General features: G+C 44.5%; 1 protein-coding gene across 6 annotated transcripts in view; it reads left to right on the top strand.

Moving 5' to 3' along the window:
- Window positions 1-15,811, top strand: part of SLC45A4 (solute carrier family 45 member 4) — an 88,422-nt gene that overhangs the window by 70,188 nt on the left and 2,423 nt on the right. For all 6 annotated transcript variants that reach the window (XM_051612475.1, XM_051612473.1, XM_051612474.1 and 3 more), the window contains exons 3-6: window positions 8,841-9,029; window positions 12,578-12,757; window positions 12,864-13,939; window positions 14,032-14,131. In XM_051612475.1, the coding sequence (XP_051468435.1) occupies window positions 8,841-9,029; window positions 12,578-12,757; window positions 12,864-13,939; window positions 14,032-14,131 (1,545 nt within the window). The remainder of the gene's footprint in view (window positions 1-8,840; window positions 9,030-12,577; window positions 12,758-12,863; window positions 13,940-14,031; window positions 14,132-15,811) is intronic.

The following is a 15,811-nucleotide window of genomic DNA, read 5'->3' as shown; positions in this document are numbered from 1 at the left end:
GAAAGCTAACAGCAATTAAAAACCTCACGGAACTGATTTTACTCTGAGTTCTTCCACCTGCATGCTTGCAACCAAAACCATCACCCATACTGGTCGGGATTATTTTCCTCCAGTATTGTTGTGCAGTTTGCAGCTTGTTAAAGAGTGGCTCCTGAACAAGCACTTTGCTTGAGCAGGTGTCATTTTCTCATGCAAGCTGGACAGCCATAGTTTGAGAGCAAAATTTTCACATAAAAATGAAGTCTGGTATTGGGCTTAATTTCATCTTACACCAGCAGCCATAAGATGCTGAGCATTAGAGGTCCAAACTAGCAGCTGGCTCTTCTCATATGGTACCAGCATGTGATTTCAAGTAGTACTTAAAATTATTTCCTCCCACATTTGGAAGCTGCTTAAGTCATGGTAATAGGCACCAGGAGAAAATATTGTGCTTTTTCATATCCCTTCTCTGTGGGTCGGAGTTCCTATTTCAATCCAGAAGTTAGAAGGTGGTTTTCTCATGGGTGAAATAAACTCAATGTACAAGTGCTGACTCTACTGCAAGAGTGCTCAGACCAGCAGTCGAGCCTGTTCCAGTGCATCAGTTCAACATATATTGGCTCAGGTTGGAATTTTTTTTGGCAGCTCAGTCCCCCTTACAAGCTCTAAGCCATTGGAAGCCCTAAAATCTGAGGGGAGATAGCAAGGAGTGAAAGGATTTGGGGCTGAAGTTTCATGGTGAGACAGTTGTCAAAATAGTCATGAAGCTAGAGAACCCAAGTGTGTGACAACTCTGTATTTGCATATTAAATATAAGGGAGTGAATTTATTAAATGATTGCAGCTGTATTCTTAAATGCTACTTCCTCATATCAACAGTGCAAAGGTGTTTTCTACCATTCTGTTGTCACAAGATGAGGAGCAGATACTGGGGGTTCCAACTTTTTCACAGCTTCTTGACAGCCATTGGTTTTACTTGCTACACTCTTGAGAAAGACAGTCTAAACAAAGCAGCTTGTGTAAGCAATGAGTCTTAAACACATCAATGTAAAATCTCTTTTAACACCCAGTACTTTACCCAGGGATGAAACTGGGGAATACAAAGTGTTTGCAGGGCATGGTGGCTTCGTATGTTAGTTCATAAATTTGTATGGTGTTTACTTTAAGAGTATAAACAAGTCTCTAGGTGATGATTTCTGACAAATGAAAATAGGACCTTAGCATCCTATTCCCATATCAGATCTTATTGTTAAGCTTATAAAGAACTATTTTTCCCCCAATAGAACTTATCAAAAAGAGGTTTTGAATAGAAACTGCTGCATGGGACTTAATCTTTCTTCCATGTAACTCGTGACCTCACGCAGCCCTCAGACTGGTGGTGACACAGTGAGCATTTCCTGTGAACCGTGAGCAGTGCTGGTCCCACTATTGTTGGGCACTTTTTTTGTCTGGGAAAAAACAAACCCTTATTTACTAGAAGCCAGTGTCCTGTTTGTTTGTAGCTGGCTGGGAAATGCCATATTACAAGGGTCTCAGTGGCAGTCGTCGCTGCTCACAGAAGCTGTTGTTGTGTTTTGCTCTTTTTCTCACTGATTTGTATGAGACTTCTGAGTCTGCCTTGTGACCTGCTCCAGATTCAGTTCAGGGCACAAATACTAACCTTGTTTATCCAGTATGTTTTTTTTCCTCCTCGGTGTTTCCTCAGATTAGCTGTCAGTAAAAGGCTAAATCGTAATCCCCCAGTTATTATTCCTCCCCCAAGAGGCCACCAGGTTCCTCTTCCAAGCTGGCGAATGGATTTTGGTGTTAGAGCTGCTACCTGGCAAGGCAAGCACAGAGGTGGAAAATTACAGACAAAATAAAGGAACAGCATTAAACTGGTAATGGGACACAGCTGCTTTGGCCTTCGAGTCCTCATGTGAGTCTTAGCAGCCTCTGGGATAGGCATTTGCTGTGAGCTACTTCTCTTGGCCTTGTGAGATCAGTCCCAGCCTAGTTATAGCCTGTTCCAGGTGGGTACAGCAGCTCTCAGCAGTTAGGATGTTTCACATTTGGCTGTAAAAGGTTGTGGTGAGGCAGTCATATGGATGAGAAGTTTTTCTGGGCAGGACTGCCTTGAGATCTGGTCAAAGCCAGCATCTGTACATCCGTTCTGCACATCAGGGACTAGAAGCTGCAGAGCTGCTGGCCTGGCATGTCACCATAGCCAAGTTTATTTAAAATGCATGTTGCATCTGGTCCCTTCCATTCAAGGTCCCTTCCAACCTAAACCATTCTCTGATTCTATGGTTCTATGATCTGAGTCCTTGCCACTAGATGGGAGTATCAGAAGGAACTTTTTTGTGTCAAAATATACCCTTTATCTCTTCATTTCTCATTGTCTTCTTGTCCTGGCATGGGTGCCTTCTTAACTGCCTTCCCATTTGACAATATCATAGAATCATAGAATGGTTTGGGTTAGAAGGAACTATTATCTAGATCCAAGCCTCCTGCATGGACAGGGACACCTTCCACTAGATCAGGTTGCTCAGAGCCCCATCCAGTCTGGCCTTGAACACATCCAGGGATGGGGCTTCCAAAACTTCCCTGGGCAACCAGGGCCAGTGTCTCACCATTCTCACTGGAAATAATTTCTTCCTAATGTCTAACCTAAATCTCCCCTTGTTCAGTTTAAAGCCCTTACCCTGTGTCCTGTCACTCCATGCTCTTGTGAAAAGTCCCTCCCCAGCTTTGCTGTAGCCCCTTCAGGTACCAGAAGGCTGCTATGATGCCTCTCCAGAGCCTTCTCTTCTCCAGGCTGAACAGCCCCAGCTCTCTCAGCCTGTCTCCATAGCAGAGCTGCTCCAGCCCCTCTGATCATCTTCATGGCCCTTCTGTGGACTTGCTCCAGCAGCTCCATGTCCTTTGTGTGTTGGGTGCTTCAGAACAGGACACAGCACTGCAGGTGGGGTCTCATGAGAGCTGAGTAGTGGGACAGAATCCCCTGCCTTAACCTGCTGACCTTGTTTCTTTTGATGCAGCTGAGGACATGGTTGGCTTTCTGGGCTGCTAGCACACATTGCCAGCCCATGCTGAGATTCTCATCAACCAGCACCTCCAAGTCCTTCTCCTCAGGGCTATTCTCAATCCATACTCCTCCACCCAACCTGTAATTGTGTGTGGGGATTGCCCAAACCCAGGTACTGGACCTTGCACTTGGCCTTGTTGAGCTTCATGCAATTTCACAAGCCCACCTCTCAATCATTGTCTGTCAACCAGCACCCCCAGGTCCCTTTCTGCTGGGCAGCTCTCCAACCACTCATCCCCAAGCCTGTAGTGTTTCCTGGGGTTGTTGTGACCAAAGTGCAGGACCCAGCACTTGGCCTTGTTGAACCTCATACAGTTGGCCTCAACCCATTTGTCCAGCCTGTCCATGTCCCTCTGTAGACCCTTCCTACCCTCTAGCTGGTCAACTCTCCTACCCAATTTGATGTCATCTGCAAACTTGCTGAGGGTGCATTCAATCCCCTCATCCAGATCATTGATAAAGACATTGAACAAGACTTGCCCCAAAACTGAGCCCTGAGGGACACCACTGGTGACTGGCCACCAACTAGATTTAACCCCACTTAACACGACTCTGGGTCTCTGGGTTCCTTGACTTCCTGGTGCTCTTCACAGGCATAATTTCTATAAATTTTTATTTTTGGAGCTTATTCTTGTTGTAAGGCAGCAAACATTTGGAAGACTTGTGACCTTTTTATATGTGCACACACATACACACAATGTCTTAAGTATTTCAGTTTTCAGTCATCTTACTTGTTTTGCTTCCACTGCCAAATCACACGTGCCAACCTAAATAGGCATATTGTGTGTGCAGACATTCAAGATCCTAAAGCCAGAACAGCCTCTTTTAAGGGAAATATGTGTGTTGAGGTTGGAGTTCTTCCTATCTGTCTGGAACTTTCTCATTTCTATGAAAAGGTCTAGCACTAAAGCAAACCTGTCATTGAAATGATGAAGGTCCTGTGTGGACTGTCAGTATGAAGCATGAATTTTAAGAAGAATATTTGGACAAATGTTGTGAAGATAAGCTGAAAGAGTTGGGCTTGTTCAGCCTGGAGAGGGGAAGGCTCCAGGGTGACCTCATAGTGGCCTTCCAGTGCCTAAAGGGGCTACAGGAAAGCTGGGGAGGGACTTTTTACAAGGGCTTGTAATGAGAGGACAAGGAGTATTGGATTAAAACTGGAAGAGGGAACATTTAGATTAGATATTAGGAAGAAATTCTTTACAATGATGGTGGTGAAGCACTGGAAGAGGTTGCCCAGGAGGTGGTCCAGTCCCTGGAAACATTCAAGGTCAGGTTTGACCAGGCTCTAAGCAACCTGATCTGGTTCAAAAGGTCTCTGTGCACTGCAGGGGGAGCTGGACTAAGTGAACTTTAAAGGTCCCTTCCAAACTCACACATTCTGTGATTCTATGGCACAAGGTGTGTTTGGAAGCCTTGCTTCATGGGACAGTGGAGGTGGTGCTCAGTGCCTTGGAAAGCTGGGATGACCCATGGTAGAACACGGTGGTAAGCTTTACAAAAGCCTTGATTTTCCAGTAGCAGTGCTGAGTGCAGTCATCAGAGGTGACAACCACAGGGGAAAGAAGGCTCTTCTAGGCACCAGACCTTATGTCTCACAGAGTTGTGTTTCACTGGGTAGGCTGCAGCTTATCAGTGACATATCTCAACTTCAAGATACAGAAAGCAAATGTAGGAGGCAGCTTTGGGTAACTACCTTCACTACCCATTGCTAAAGTGATTGCTCTGTTTATTGTGAGGAGTCTGCTGCCCATCAGACACCTTCAGGAGAGGATTCTCCCACCAGCAAATGAATTTGTCCTGTGCTGTTTGATTTTAGCTTGCACAGGCATCAGGAATCCCACTGGGAATCTTCACTAACCCCACTCAATAGTTTTCCACTTGAGTAACCAACTACATTCTGATGTGAGGATATTACTGTTTACATACTTATGATAAAGAAAAGTCATACACTTTGTAAGTGATAGCTATTTTGAATTCTGTGTAACTGTATCTCAAACACACATGATGATTTTATAAACTGCTTGCTTACACTTGGAATGCAATTTATAAGAGCCCTGCCACTTATGTTACAGAAGTAACCCTATAGCATGACTTCTCCAGCCAGAGAAAAAGCAGGTTGTGCTCATGGTGATGGTTCCTACCATTATACAATCTGTGGGAATGGCTCATGTTTCACTCAAATTTATCCCTTTCCTGTTTACTTGGAGGAGCACTGAAAGCTTTTCAGAAATTCTTCCATTTTTTTTGGCAAGGGGCTAACTCTTGTATAGATTTTTATCCTGGCTTCTTTCTAAAGATAGATATATGGGCCTCTAAAGAGTAGCTCAATAAAAAAAATATCAGAGTGGTTTGTCTAAAGCATATCTCCAAGCATAATGTTCTTGGGGTTTTAGGTGTCTCTTTTACCCTTCCATAAAAGCTACATCCCTAGCTCCATTCTGAAATCATTCAGATTCATGTATTTTGCAAAGTAAGCCATTTTGAAGGTAAATGTTTGGATTTTATGTTTATTTCTCATACTTGGATGTTGGGAAGATTGCTCTTCTCAGTCATTGAAAAGAAGCCTCCACAAGAAAACATTTCAGTCTCTCTCCTGACTCATCTATGGAAAGACAAGACTCTCTAATTGTTGGCATGGAACAGGGGTTGGGTGAAAACCTTTTTTTCCTTGCTTTTAGTGACCTGTAAAATCAAATCAGAATGCAGGCCTTAATCTGATTCTGAGTTACTACATGCAAAGTTGACCTTGAAAGTGCTGAAGTCAAAGTAGTGCTGGCAGTAAAAATCACTGTTTTTTTTTTAATAATCCTAGGACATTTTTATGACAGTTGGTTAACTGTGGCTATAAAGCATAAAAAATGTCTCTTTTCAGTTTAGAAATGTGCTGGTTTTACCCTTGAAGGAAAAATACTTGTAAACGGGTTTTAATTCTCTGCAGAAGTCATTTCTTTTTTTGCTAAAATGTGTGTACACCATAAAGAAGTGCAATTATAGACCAAGTGGTGGCCACAAGGACAGAGGGATGTCTGTGTCCCTGGATACACACTCCTATTGCTTGTCCCTTATTGTTTCTGCTCATAGTCTCCATCAAAATGACTTGGTTGTCTCAATGACACTCTAAGAGAGTCTCTTAATTGTGTCCATTTTGCTTCTGTCTATTTAAGGTTGTTTATTCATATAAGATAGAGTGATGCTTGTAATGCTAGTAGCAGAACTCTTGCTAGGCTTCACCCCCTGTGTTTGTTTAAAACAAGTGTATGATTTACTGCAAAACCTTCCCAACATCTCTTAAGTGTTTGCTGATGGATGGGCTGGCCTGAGAAGTCCCAGTTCATCACTCAAAAGTCACAACATAATTCAGAGAAGAAACTTCTGTTGTCAACATGCAGCAGTGACTTGGGTTAAGCTATAGCTTCTAACTTGAAAACAGACTCACTGCCCTGAGCAGGATGGCTCTGTGGAGGTGAAGTGGGAAGGGTATTTACACATGGCCATTTCTTCCTTGTCCTGAAGAAAAATCACTCACCCTAAATGACTCATAACCTGCCATCTGGTTCTGCTTGCCTTGGTTTCCTCTTTCCCATCATTTCTTGGGGTTTTTTAAAGCAGAACACCCCCCAGTCTCTATTCCAGCTCAGACACTGGTGAGCATCAGCATCCTGGAGCAGGTGAGGTGCCAGTTAAACACACAATGCCTGAACCTGCTTGGTTTGGAAGACTATTTAGCTCAGGGAAGTTAAATTGGATGTTAAAACCACAGGGAGGTGAACGTTTTCTCTGCTCTTTTGCTTGGATTACTGACTTGCACCTATTGGTAGGATGGTGCACATTAAGAGAAGCCAGGTGGTGCAACTGCAGGTTGGGATCTGGAGGAATAGTGGGTTCCTGAACCTAATGTGCCCTCCATCACCACCAATCCTTGTGTCCCCTGCTGAGTATGTCCCAGCTAAAACTTTTGTATCAGCCAAGACATCACTGAACACTTGGAAAAGCTGAGCAAGAGGTAATGGTTTGAACCATGACATGAGCAGAGTCCCACCTATACAAACACAGCCCTTCCTGGAGATCTGGAAAGGAGTCCATAGTTACATGGCAAGTCCTGATGTGGAATATTGGCCTCCAGTACAGGCCAGTGGCAAGGAAGCGTGGCTGAACCGTGATGCTGTTCCCATCCTCAAGGGCTCATGGGCACATTTGGTCCAAAGCACAGGTCTGTGGGTTCAGAAGAGACAAGTCTCTTCCCATAACAGTGCTCATCAAGGTGAGTATCACTGTTAGCCAAAGTTGAGTCAAACCACATAAACCTTGTCCTCAGACTTGTATTTTAAATCCTGATGATAAAATCTGTTATTTATGGCAAAATAACAGCTTATTTTCCCACAAAACAATTTGTCCAGCACTTCAGAGTGCACAGCAATCTCAGGAAAAACAGAGGAGGTCAGCATCCTTAGTCCAAGATTTGATGTCACTTTTAAACAGTAGGACATTAGACAAATCATAAATTTGCAGCATAGGCTGTTTTGGGCAGGGATTGGTTTAATCCTGCTTGGTAATGGATGCCTCAGCACCCTGAACAGGGAGCAGAAGGCACAGGTCAGTCTCACCAGCAAAGGTCAAATGCTGCTCACACTCATGAGAGGTGGTTTTGAATAAGAAATGGTTTTCCTTCCTGGGGTAAAGGCATCGAGTTTTTCATTCTTAGCATCAGTTGGACTGGAAAAAAAAAAAAAACACAACGGTATTTTTGGTTTTAATGCTTGGCTAAGAAATATGTCAAAGTGGTTACCTGACCTGTGGTGATGAGCTGAGGGAGCTACCCGAGTGTAGCTGCTCTTCTGGGCCAGTCTGCCATCTGCAGGCCATTGCTCTCCGTGCTGCAGAGGTGTAAAGCAGAGCTTGGGAGCTTCTCTCCATCTCCAGAAATTACTATTTGCAACAAGTTTTGGGGTTTTTTTTCTGTGTCAGTATTGCACAATAAATCCAGCCTGTTTCCATCCGATCCCCTGAATAGTCACCTCAGTTCTGACAAAAAAAAACACCCCAAGGATAGTAGAGATAAGCAAAGCCTCCTTAGATTTCTCTAGAGTTTAATGAATAATTGCTTTTTATTTTCTTGTATGTTGTTCAGTTTTAAAAGTAAACGTTCTTCTGCTTAGAAGTGAGACATTTCATCATATGACAGCCAAATTCTGTCCATCACCCACAGTCCATTAAATCTTTAGTAACACTTTTTAAAATCTTTCTTAGCTGAACAGTGTTGCTGTTCTGCTCATCACCCGTTGAATGTCAGGAGTTGCTTCAGCACACAGCAACATTCAGCAAAAGTGTGATGTTTGTGGACAGCAGTAACTACTTTAGACTGGTGATTCCACTGTTTAATATCTTTTTTTTTTTTTTTTTCATAGAATCATAGAATGATTTGGGTTGAAAGGGACCTTCAAAGATCATCTAGTTCCAACCCCCCTGCCCTGGGCAGGGACACCTCCCACTAGACCAGGTTGCTCCAAGCCCCATCCATCCTGGCCTTTTCCCAACTTTTATCTCAATAGCTTAAATATATCTATTGTTACCTTCTTTATGTCCAGATATTTTAAAAATACCTAATCTGTGCTTTCCCTAGCTGTTTTTTTTTACCATTGGTAAGAAATCTTAACTGAGTTGTTCATCGGGAGGGAATTTGCTGTAGGGAAATTGCTGATTCATTTTCAGAGGTATAACAACATTTCGTGTATCAAGTGAACCCCTTTGGCGTGTACCACATAATCCTGAAATTGTTTTTGTCTTTGTTTTAGGTCTTCCTGAACAATACTACAGCCTCACTTGGTTTCTCAGCCCTATCCTGGGCTTGATCTTTACTCCGCTGATAGGATCGGCCAGTGACCGCTGCACGCTGAGCTGGGGCCGCCGGCGGCCTTTCATCCTTGCTCTCTGCATTGGTGTCCTCTTTGGAGTTGCACTTTTCCTTAATGGCTCTGTTATAGGTAAATAACGAGGAAATCACCTGCATTCATCCCCCGCTAACCTGTCTGCTTTCAGGTTGTTATGTAGGAAGTAAAGATGGTGACGTGCAGCTGATTGATTTTGTGGTTAGTGTCGTCACAGGATCATCATAGAATCACAGACTGGCTTGGGTTGGAAGGAACCTTAAAGATCATCTAATTCCAACTCCACTGGGCAGGGACACTTCCCACTAGACCAGGTTGCTCCAGGCCCCATCTAACTTGCCCTTGAACACTTCCAGGGATGGGGCAGCCACAGCTTCCCTGGGCAACCTGGGCCAGTGTCTCACCACCCTCACAGTGAAGAATTTCCTCCTAATGTCTCACCTCAATCTCCCCTCTTCCAGTTGTAATCCATTATCCCTTGTCCTCTCACTACAAACCCTTATAAAAACTCCCTCCCCAGCTTTCCTGGAGCCTCTTCAGGCACTGGAAGGTGCTCTGAGGTCTCCCTGGAGCCTTCTCTTCTCCAGGCTGAGCAAAGTCATCAGAAGTCTCTACCACACTGCATTTCAGCCAATCCATCTTGCATGGTTTTATTCTTCTTTGGTGCTGTGCTAAGTATTGTGCAATCATAGCTGTAGCTGCTACTACAGTGTTACTAATACAATGGTTGCCAGCATAATGTTTGCAGTCACCGAGACAAATTTGGTCGATCCTTGACATGGGAAAATTGTAGCAACCTGTTCACAGGGAAATGTTTCCTGTTGTGATCCTTTTTCCCTTTAATGCGTATCTGGCAACACATCCTGTTTCCAGCATTATTTCAAAAATTATCTTTTCACTTTTTCTTGTGCTTTTCTTAGACCTGGTATTGAAAAAGTCCAGAACACAGTTAATATTTGTTTATCAAAAACTATGTGGGAAAATAATTTTTCCTGAGCCCCCATCAAAGCTGGTAAAAATAGTTTCCCTTGAACATAGTTCACTACCAAACTTAATCTCCAATCTCTTTGTACATTTAGTGTAGGAGAGGTGACAGCAAGTACATTTGGGGAAGTGTTTACATCATGGTTGTACTCATGCAAATGAAAGGAACTTAGCACCTAATAATATCCTCTGGGCTCTTTTTTTTTTTTGGGTTAGATGCAGCTCTATTGTGAAAAAGTTTTACTAATTGAGGGAAATGAGTGGAACACTACCTTGGCTCAGCCTGTTAGCTTTTTATAAGCCAGACTGGGATGCCATACCATGGTTTTCCATTTTCTGCACACTGCACTGGACAAACTGTTCAGATGAATGACATTTAGCTTATGCTTTTTTCATTTACCCAAGCAATAAATATTAATTATTTTAACTGCTATCATATGGTATCAATTGTACTTTGTTGTTGTGACTCCAAGAGTTGTTCTTCCTCCTCCAGATGCTTACAAGATGTTAGACTCCAGCCCTCTTACAAGATTTTAATTGACAGGAAGCTCTTACTTCCACACAGTAGTTTAGGTCAGTAGCCATTGATACTGGCAAGCAAAGCTCATATGCAGTTTTTCAGCTTATTTTGAAGTATCTTACCTGTTAAAAAAACAGCACAAAATATTGTCTTTGATTTTTCTCTAATTCTGTGTTGCCCAGTAACACAGGCTGTGCTTTCCAGATACTCCAGAGGTATTTTTTTGCAATGAAACTTGTTTAAAAATTCTTGGAAATTCTTTCCTGTGAGGGTGGTGAGACACTGGAACAGGCTGCCTAGAGAAGTTGTGGAAGATCCATCTCTGGAAGCTTTCTAGAGTGGGTTGGATGGAGCTTGGAGCAACCTCATTTGGTGGGAGGTGTCCCTGCCCATGCAGGGGAGCTGCAACTTCATGATCTTTAAGGTCCCTTTCAGCTCAAACCATTCTGTGATTCTCTGTTTCTATAAAACACAGAGGTTGTTGCAGTGCACCCTGAAAATGGCATGTGGTTGTGGTAGCTTGTGAATGAAAATCCTCTTCTGGAAAGCACTTCAGACACTGCTGTGCCTCTCCCAAGGGAGCCTGGAGCCAACAGAACTGAAGTGAGAGCTGTTCCATGGTCTTCTCTAGACCTGTGCCATACCAGAAGACAGATCTGCACCAAACTGTCACTTTGTATCAGCATAAGACTACACTTGACCTACTATGTAAAGCAGGTGCACAATGTGACAAAGCAATATTGGTGTCTCCTTAACTCTTTGAAATGGTGGCTCTGTCACTTTTCAGAGGGAAAAGGCTCTTCTTAGCAGTCTGGCAAAAGGGAATTTCTAGCATTAACAGGAAAAGGCCTCACCTGGAACCAGGTTTTCTTCTAGATAGACCCTTTATGCTTTCACTGTCTGTCATCTTCCCATTTTATCCTCAGACTTTCCTATCCTTAGTCTCCAATTACTTGCCCTCCTAGTTCCAATCTGGGGCTACAGGAGATGCTACAAAAAAACAAGGTGGTTGTTATATTGTGCCCCTTTCTATAACCTGGCCTCTGGCAGCAGGAGTCGTCGGGATGGGAACAAGGAGCACAAGAGTGTGCAAAAGAAATGGGAGTTCTCCAACCCTAAGGATACTAAACCATGTTCCAGGAGAGCAGCTGTGTCTAGATCTCACTCAGCTCTTGTTGTCCCCTCTGTAGGCTCAGCTTTCCACCAGATCTAAAGCACTGACACCGTTGGTGTTTTCTGCTGTAAGGTTCAGCCAAGCATGGAACACCTATGAGCTTCCTTAGCATCCAGAGGACTTGGTATAAATGAGGACTGAATGTGCAGGAATCAGAGCACTTGAGATTTAGATGATTTCTGGTGGCTTAGCCAGCTCATCTCTTTCCCCAGACATTTTCACCAGTTACATTAATGGTTTTATCTCAGAGTCTTGCACATGTAATGTTTAAATCTCTCTGATTCAAGTGATTCATGCTTTTTATCAGTGGTTGGTTTAATGAAAAATTCTCCATCTATATAATAATGCTGCCTTTCCACTCTGGAGACAAAAAGCTTTTCATCCCACGCTGTCAACAGAAGCTGATGCTTTTTGCAATCCAAAATACCTTCATGTTGCTTCATCCTTCAAAGTTTTGCTTAGAGGAGTGACCTAGACAACATGACTGTTTAAGAAAAGCAAAGAGAGAGGTGAAGGGGTTAAATTTTACTTTATCCTGCTGTGCTGCAGCCATTACATGTTTGTCAGCAGTGCAGTTTCTTCTGTTTGTCACTGATGGATGAGGCAGAACAGTTTGGGTTTGGATGCTCTCCTCTTGTCACCATGGCTGTCTTTTATACAAACAGCCTCCAGCATCTGAAGGAAAATACAGGTGAGGAATATGGAATAGTATCTAATGCTCTTAAAGGTTTAAGAGATACTATAAAGACCAACATGCTGAAAAATAAATGTCAGTCCTAAAAATTTAAAACCATAATATTCTGTCCCAGACCTACCATGAAGCTGAGAGTTGAAACTGCCACTTGACTCTGTAAAGGAACGTTTCCAGTGAGTGGCTTGGCCACCTTTCTCTCCAGGAGTTAAGTTGCTGGTGGTCCTTTTCCCTTTTTGATGGACATGCTCAGCTTCCTCTCCCGTTTCCCCCAGGTCTGGCTATCGGGGATGTCCCGGAGAAGCAGCCCATTGGAATTGTTCTCACGGTGCTTGGTGTCGTGGTGTTGGATTTCTGTGCTGATGCAACAGAAGGGCCAATTCGGGCCTACTTGTTGGATGTGGTGGACAGTGAAGAACAAGACATGGCCCTTAACATCCACGCGTTTTCAGCAGGTATGGAGTTAGTCAGTACACTTTTGGCAGCCGCCAGGTCTTCCCGACCAAGCTGTGACTGAATTGATTTTTCCTGAACTCCCTTCTTGTTTCTCCTCTTCCACAGGTCTTGGAGGAGCCATCGGTTATATGTTGGGAGGGCTGGACTGGACACAGACCTTCCTGGGCAGTATTTTTAAATCTCAAGAGCAAGTCCTTTTCTTCTTTGCAGCCATTATTTTCTCTGTCTCCGTTGCTCTTCACCTTTTTAGCATTGAAGAAGAGCAGTATAACCCTCAGCAGGACAGGATTGATGACGAAGGGGACACCCTTTCCAGTGTCAAGTTCAGTGGTAGCCTCCCCCCTCTCAATCGACTGAATGTCATTAGTGAGGAAGAGCCCTATGGAGCCTCCATGTTCCACGACGAGGTTCAGTCAGAGAACGACCTCAATCTAGAGTTCCCTGAGGTGAACATTGTGAGAAGTAAGAGTGACTCAGTTCTGCACATGCCCGATGCTACGCTGGAAATTGAACCAGAGCTGCTTTTCCTGCATGACATCGAGCCCTCCATTTTTCAGGATGCTTCATACCCAAACACTCCCCACAACACAAGCCAAGAGATCATGAAGTCCAAACTCAACCACCTGTCCGTTTTCCTCAGGGACAACGAGAAAGAGGAGGAAATGTTGCTCGATAATCACTTAAATGAAGACACAGTCCCAAATGTGAACGGCTCCCTGCCAAAAGAGTTCCTCAACGGACACACCAGGATAGGCATGAAGCAATCTAGTACTTCAAACTCCATGAGGAGGAGGAGACACATGTTCTACCGCCAGCCATCCTACACCTTCTCCTACTATGGCAAAATTGGCTCCCACCGCTACCGCTTCCGCCGGGCCAACGCCATCGTCCTGATCAAGTCCTCGCGCAGCATGAACGACATCTATGACATGCAGAAGAGGCAGAGGCAGAGGTGCAGGCACAGGAACCAGAGTGGCACCACCAATTCCAGTGGGGACACCGAGAGTGAGGAGGGGGAGACCGAAACCACCGTCAGACTCTTGTGGTTGTCGATGCTGAAGATGCCGAAGGAGCTGCTGAGACTGTGCGTCTGTCACCTCTTAACTTGGTTCTCCATCATTGCTGAAGCTGTCTTCTACACGGATTTCATGGGCCAGGTCATCTTTCAGGGGGACCCAAAGGTAAGAGAACAGTCACCAGGGGCAGACCTGCTGATGGTGACTTATCTCTGAGATGTGCTCATTACGAGGAAACAGCTTTGTGTTTGTTGCAGGCCCCCTCAAACTCCACCGAGTTACATGCCTACAATGCTGGGGTGCAGATGGGATGCTGGGGGCTGGTCATTTATGCTGCTACTGCTGCTGTTTGTTCAGGTAAGAGACCCTGCACGTTCAGACAGTGAAATGCACCTCATAAAAAACAGTTTTGCTTCAGTTAGCATCCACCTCCTGGTTTGGGGTGAAGAATCATAGAATGGTAAGGGTTGGAAGGGACCTCCAGAGATCATCAAGTCCAGCTTCCCTGCTGCAGCAGGAACACCCAGGGCAGGTTACTCAGAAAGGCATCCAGACAGGTCTTGAAAGTCTGCAGAGACCCCACAACCTCTCTGGGCAGCCTGTCCCAGGGCTCTCTCACAGTAAAGTAAGTTCTTCCTCATGTTGAGGTGGAAGTTCCTGTGTTCTCATTTGCATCCGCTGCCCCTCGTCCTATCACAGGGCATGACTGAAAAGAGACTGGCCCATTCTTGACATCCACCCTTCAGATATTTGTAGACATTAATAAGGTCCCCTCTGAGTGTCCTTTTCTCAAGACTAAACAGCCCCAGGTCTCTCAGCCTCTCAGAATATTGTGGAAAAGCATTCCATGTGGTTATAAGGGGAGAGGCTTCTTTAAGAATCAGTATTTTAAAATTCCTTCAAAATAATTTTATAACAACTTTGTAATATTATAATAATAATAGTAATTTTATGTATCATTTTACCAAAATGTAATATATAATTTTATAAGAATTTTCTAAGAATAGAGGCAGAAAAATGAATAGAACAGTGAAGTAGCATAAAGCACAAAGTGACATCAAAGGATATGAATGGCATTTAACTACTCATCAGGGAACTACCATGATGCTTGTTAGAAGATACAAGCACATGTGAGAGGGCATTTGCAAGGACTGTTTTTAAAATCAAAATCATCAATACAGATTTCTGAAAGTCTTCCATGCTCTCTAGTAACAGACAAACCAATTACAGACAATTCAGGCTTGAAATGCAGACTCTGAAATCCAGAGCTTTTGCCAGACTTCTGCCTTTTGCAGCGTGTGCAGGCACGTCTGCACAACTCGGGATCGTGAGGCCTGTCTCCTTGTTGAGAGGTGTCAAACAGGAGTTCAGGTGGGGAGATTGTTTCTAAACACAACTGGAATTCAGCTGTAAACATCAATTATCTGCTCACAGCCCAGAGCAGGCTGAGCTGTGCTGCTGGGACAGGCCAGACCTGCAGTGAATCGAGCTGTCGTGGCCCTGTCAGAATCACAGACTGGTTTGGGTTGGAAGGGACCTTAAAGATCATCTTGTTCCAACCCCCCTGCATGGACAGGGACACCTCCCACCAGACCAGGCTGCTCCAAGCCCCATCCAACCTGCCCTTCAACACTGCCAGGGATGGGGCAGCCACAGCTTCCCTGGGCAACCTGGGCCAGGGTCTCACCACCCTCACAGGGAAGAATTTCTTCCTAATGTCTCACCTAAATCTCCCTCTTCCAGTTTTAATCCATCACCCCTTGTCCTCTCACTACAAGCCCTTGTCCCAAGCCCCTCCCCAGCTTTCCTGTAACCCCTTCAGGCACTGGAAGGTGCTCTAAGGTCTCCCTGGAGCCTTCTCTTCTCCAGGCTGAACACCCCAACTCTCCCAGCCTGTCTCCAGAGCAGAGCTGCTCCAGCCCTTCCATCATCTTCATGGCCCTTCCCTGGACCCTCTCCAACAGCTCCATGTCCTTCTTGTGTTGAGGGCTCCAGAGCTGGACACGACACTCCAGGTGGGGTCTCACCAGAGTAGAG

Source organism: Apus apus, chromosome 2 (assembly GCF_020740795.1).
Source record: "Apus apus isolate bApuApu2 chromosome 2, bApuApu2.pri.cur, whole genome shotgun sequence".
NCBI lineage: Eukaryota > Metazoa > Chordata > Aves > Apodiformes > Apodidae > Apus > Apus apus.
Note: the sequence above shows the minus strand (reverse complement) of the source record. Positions and strands in the feature narration are given on the sequence as shown.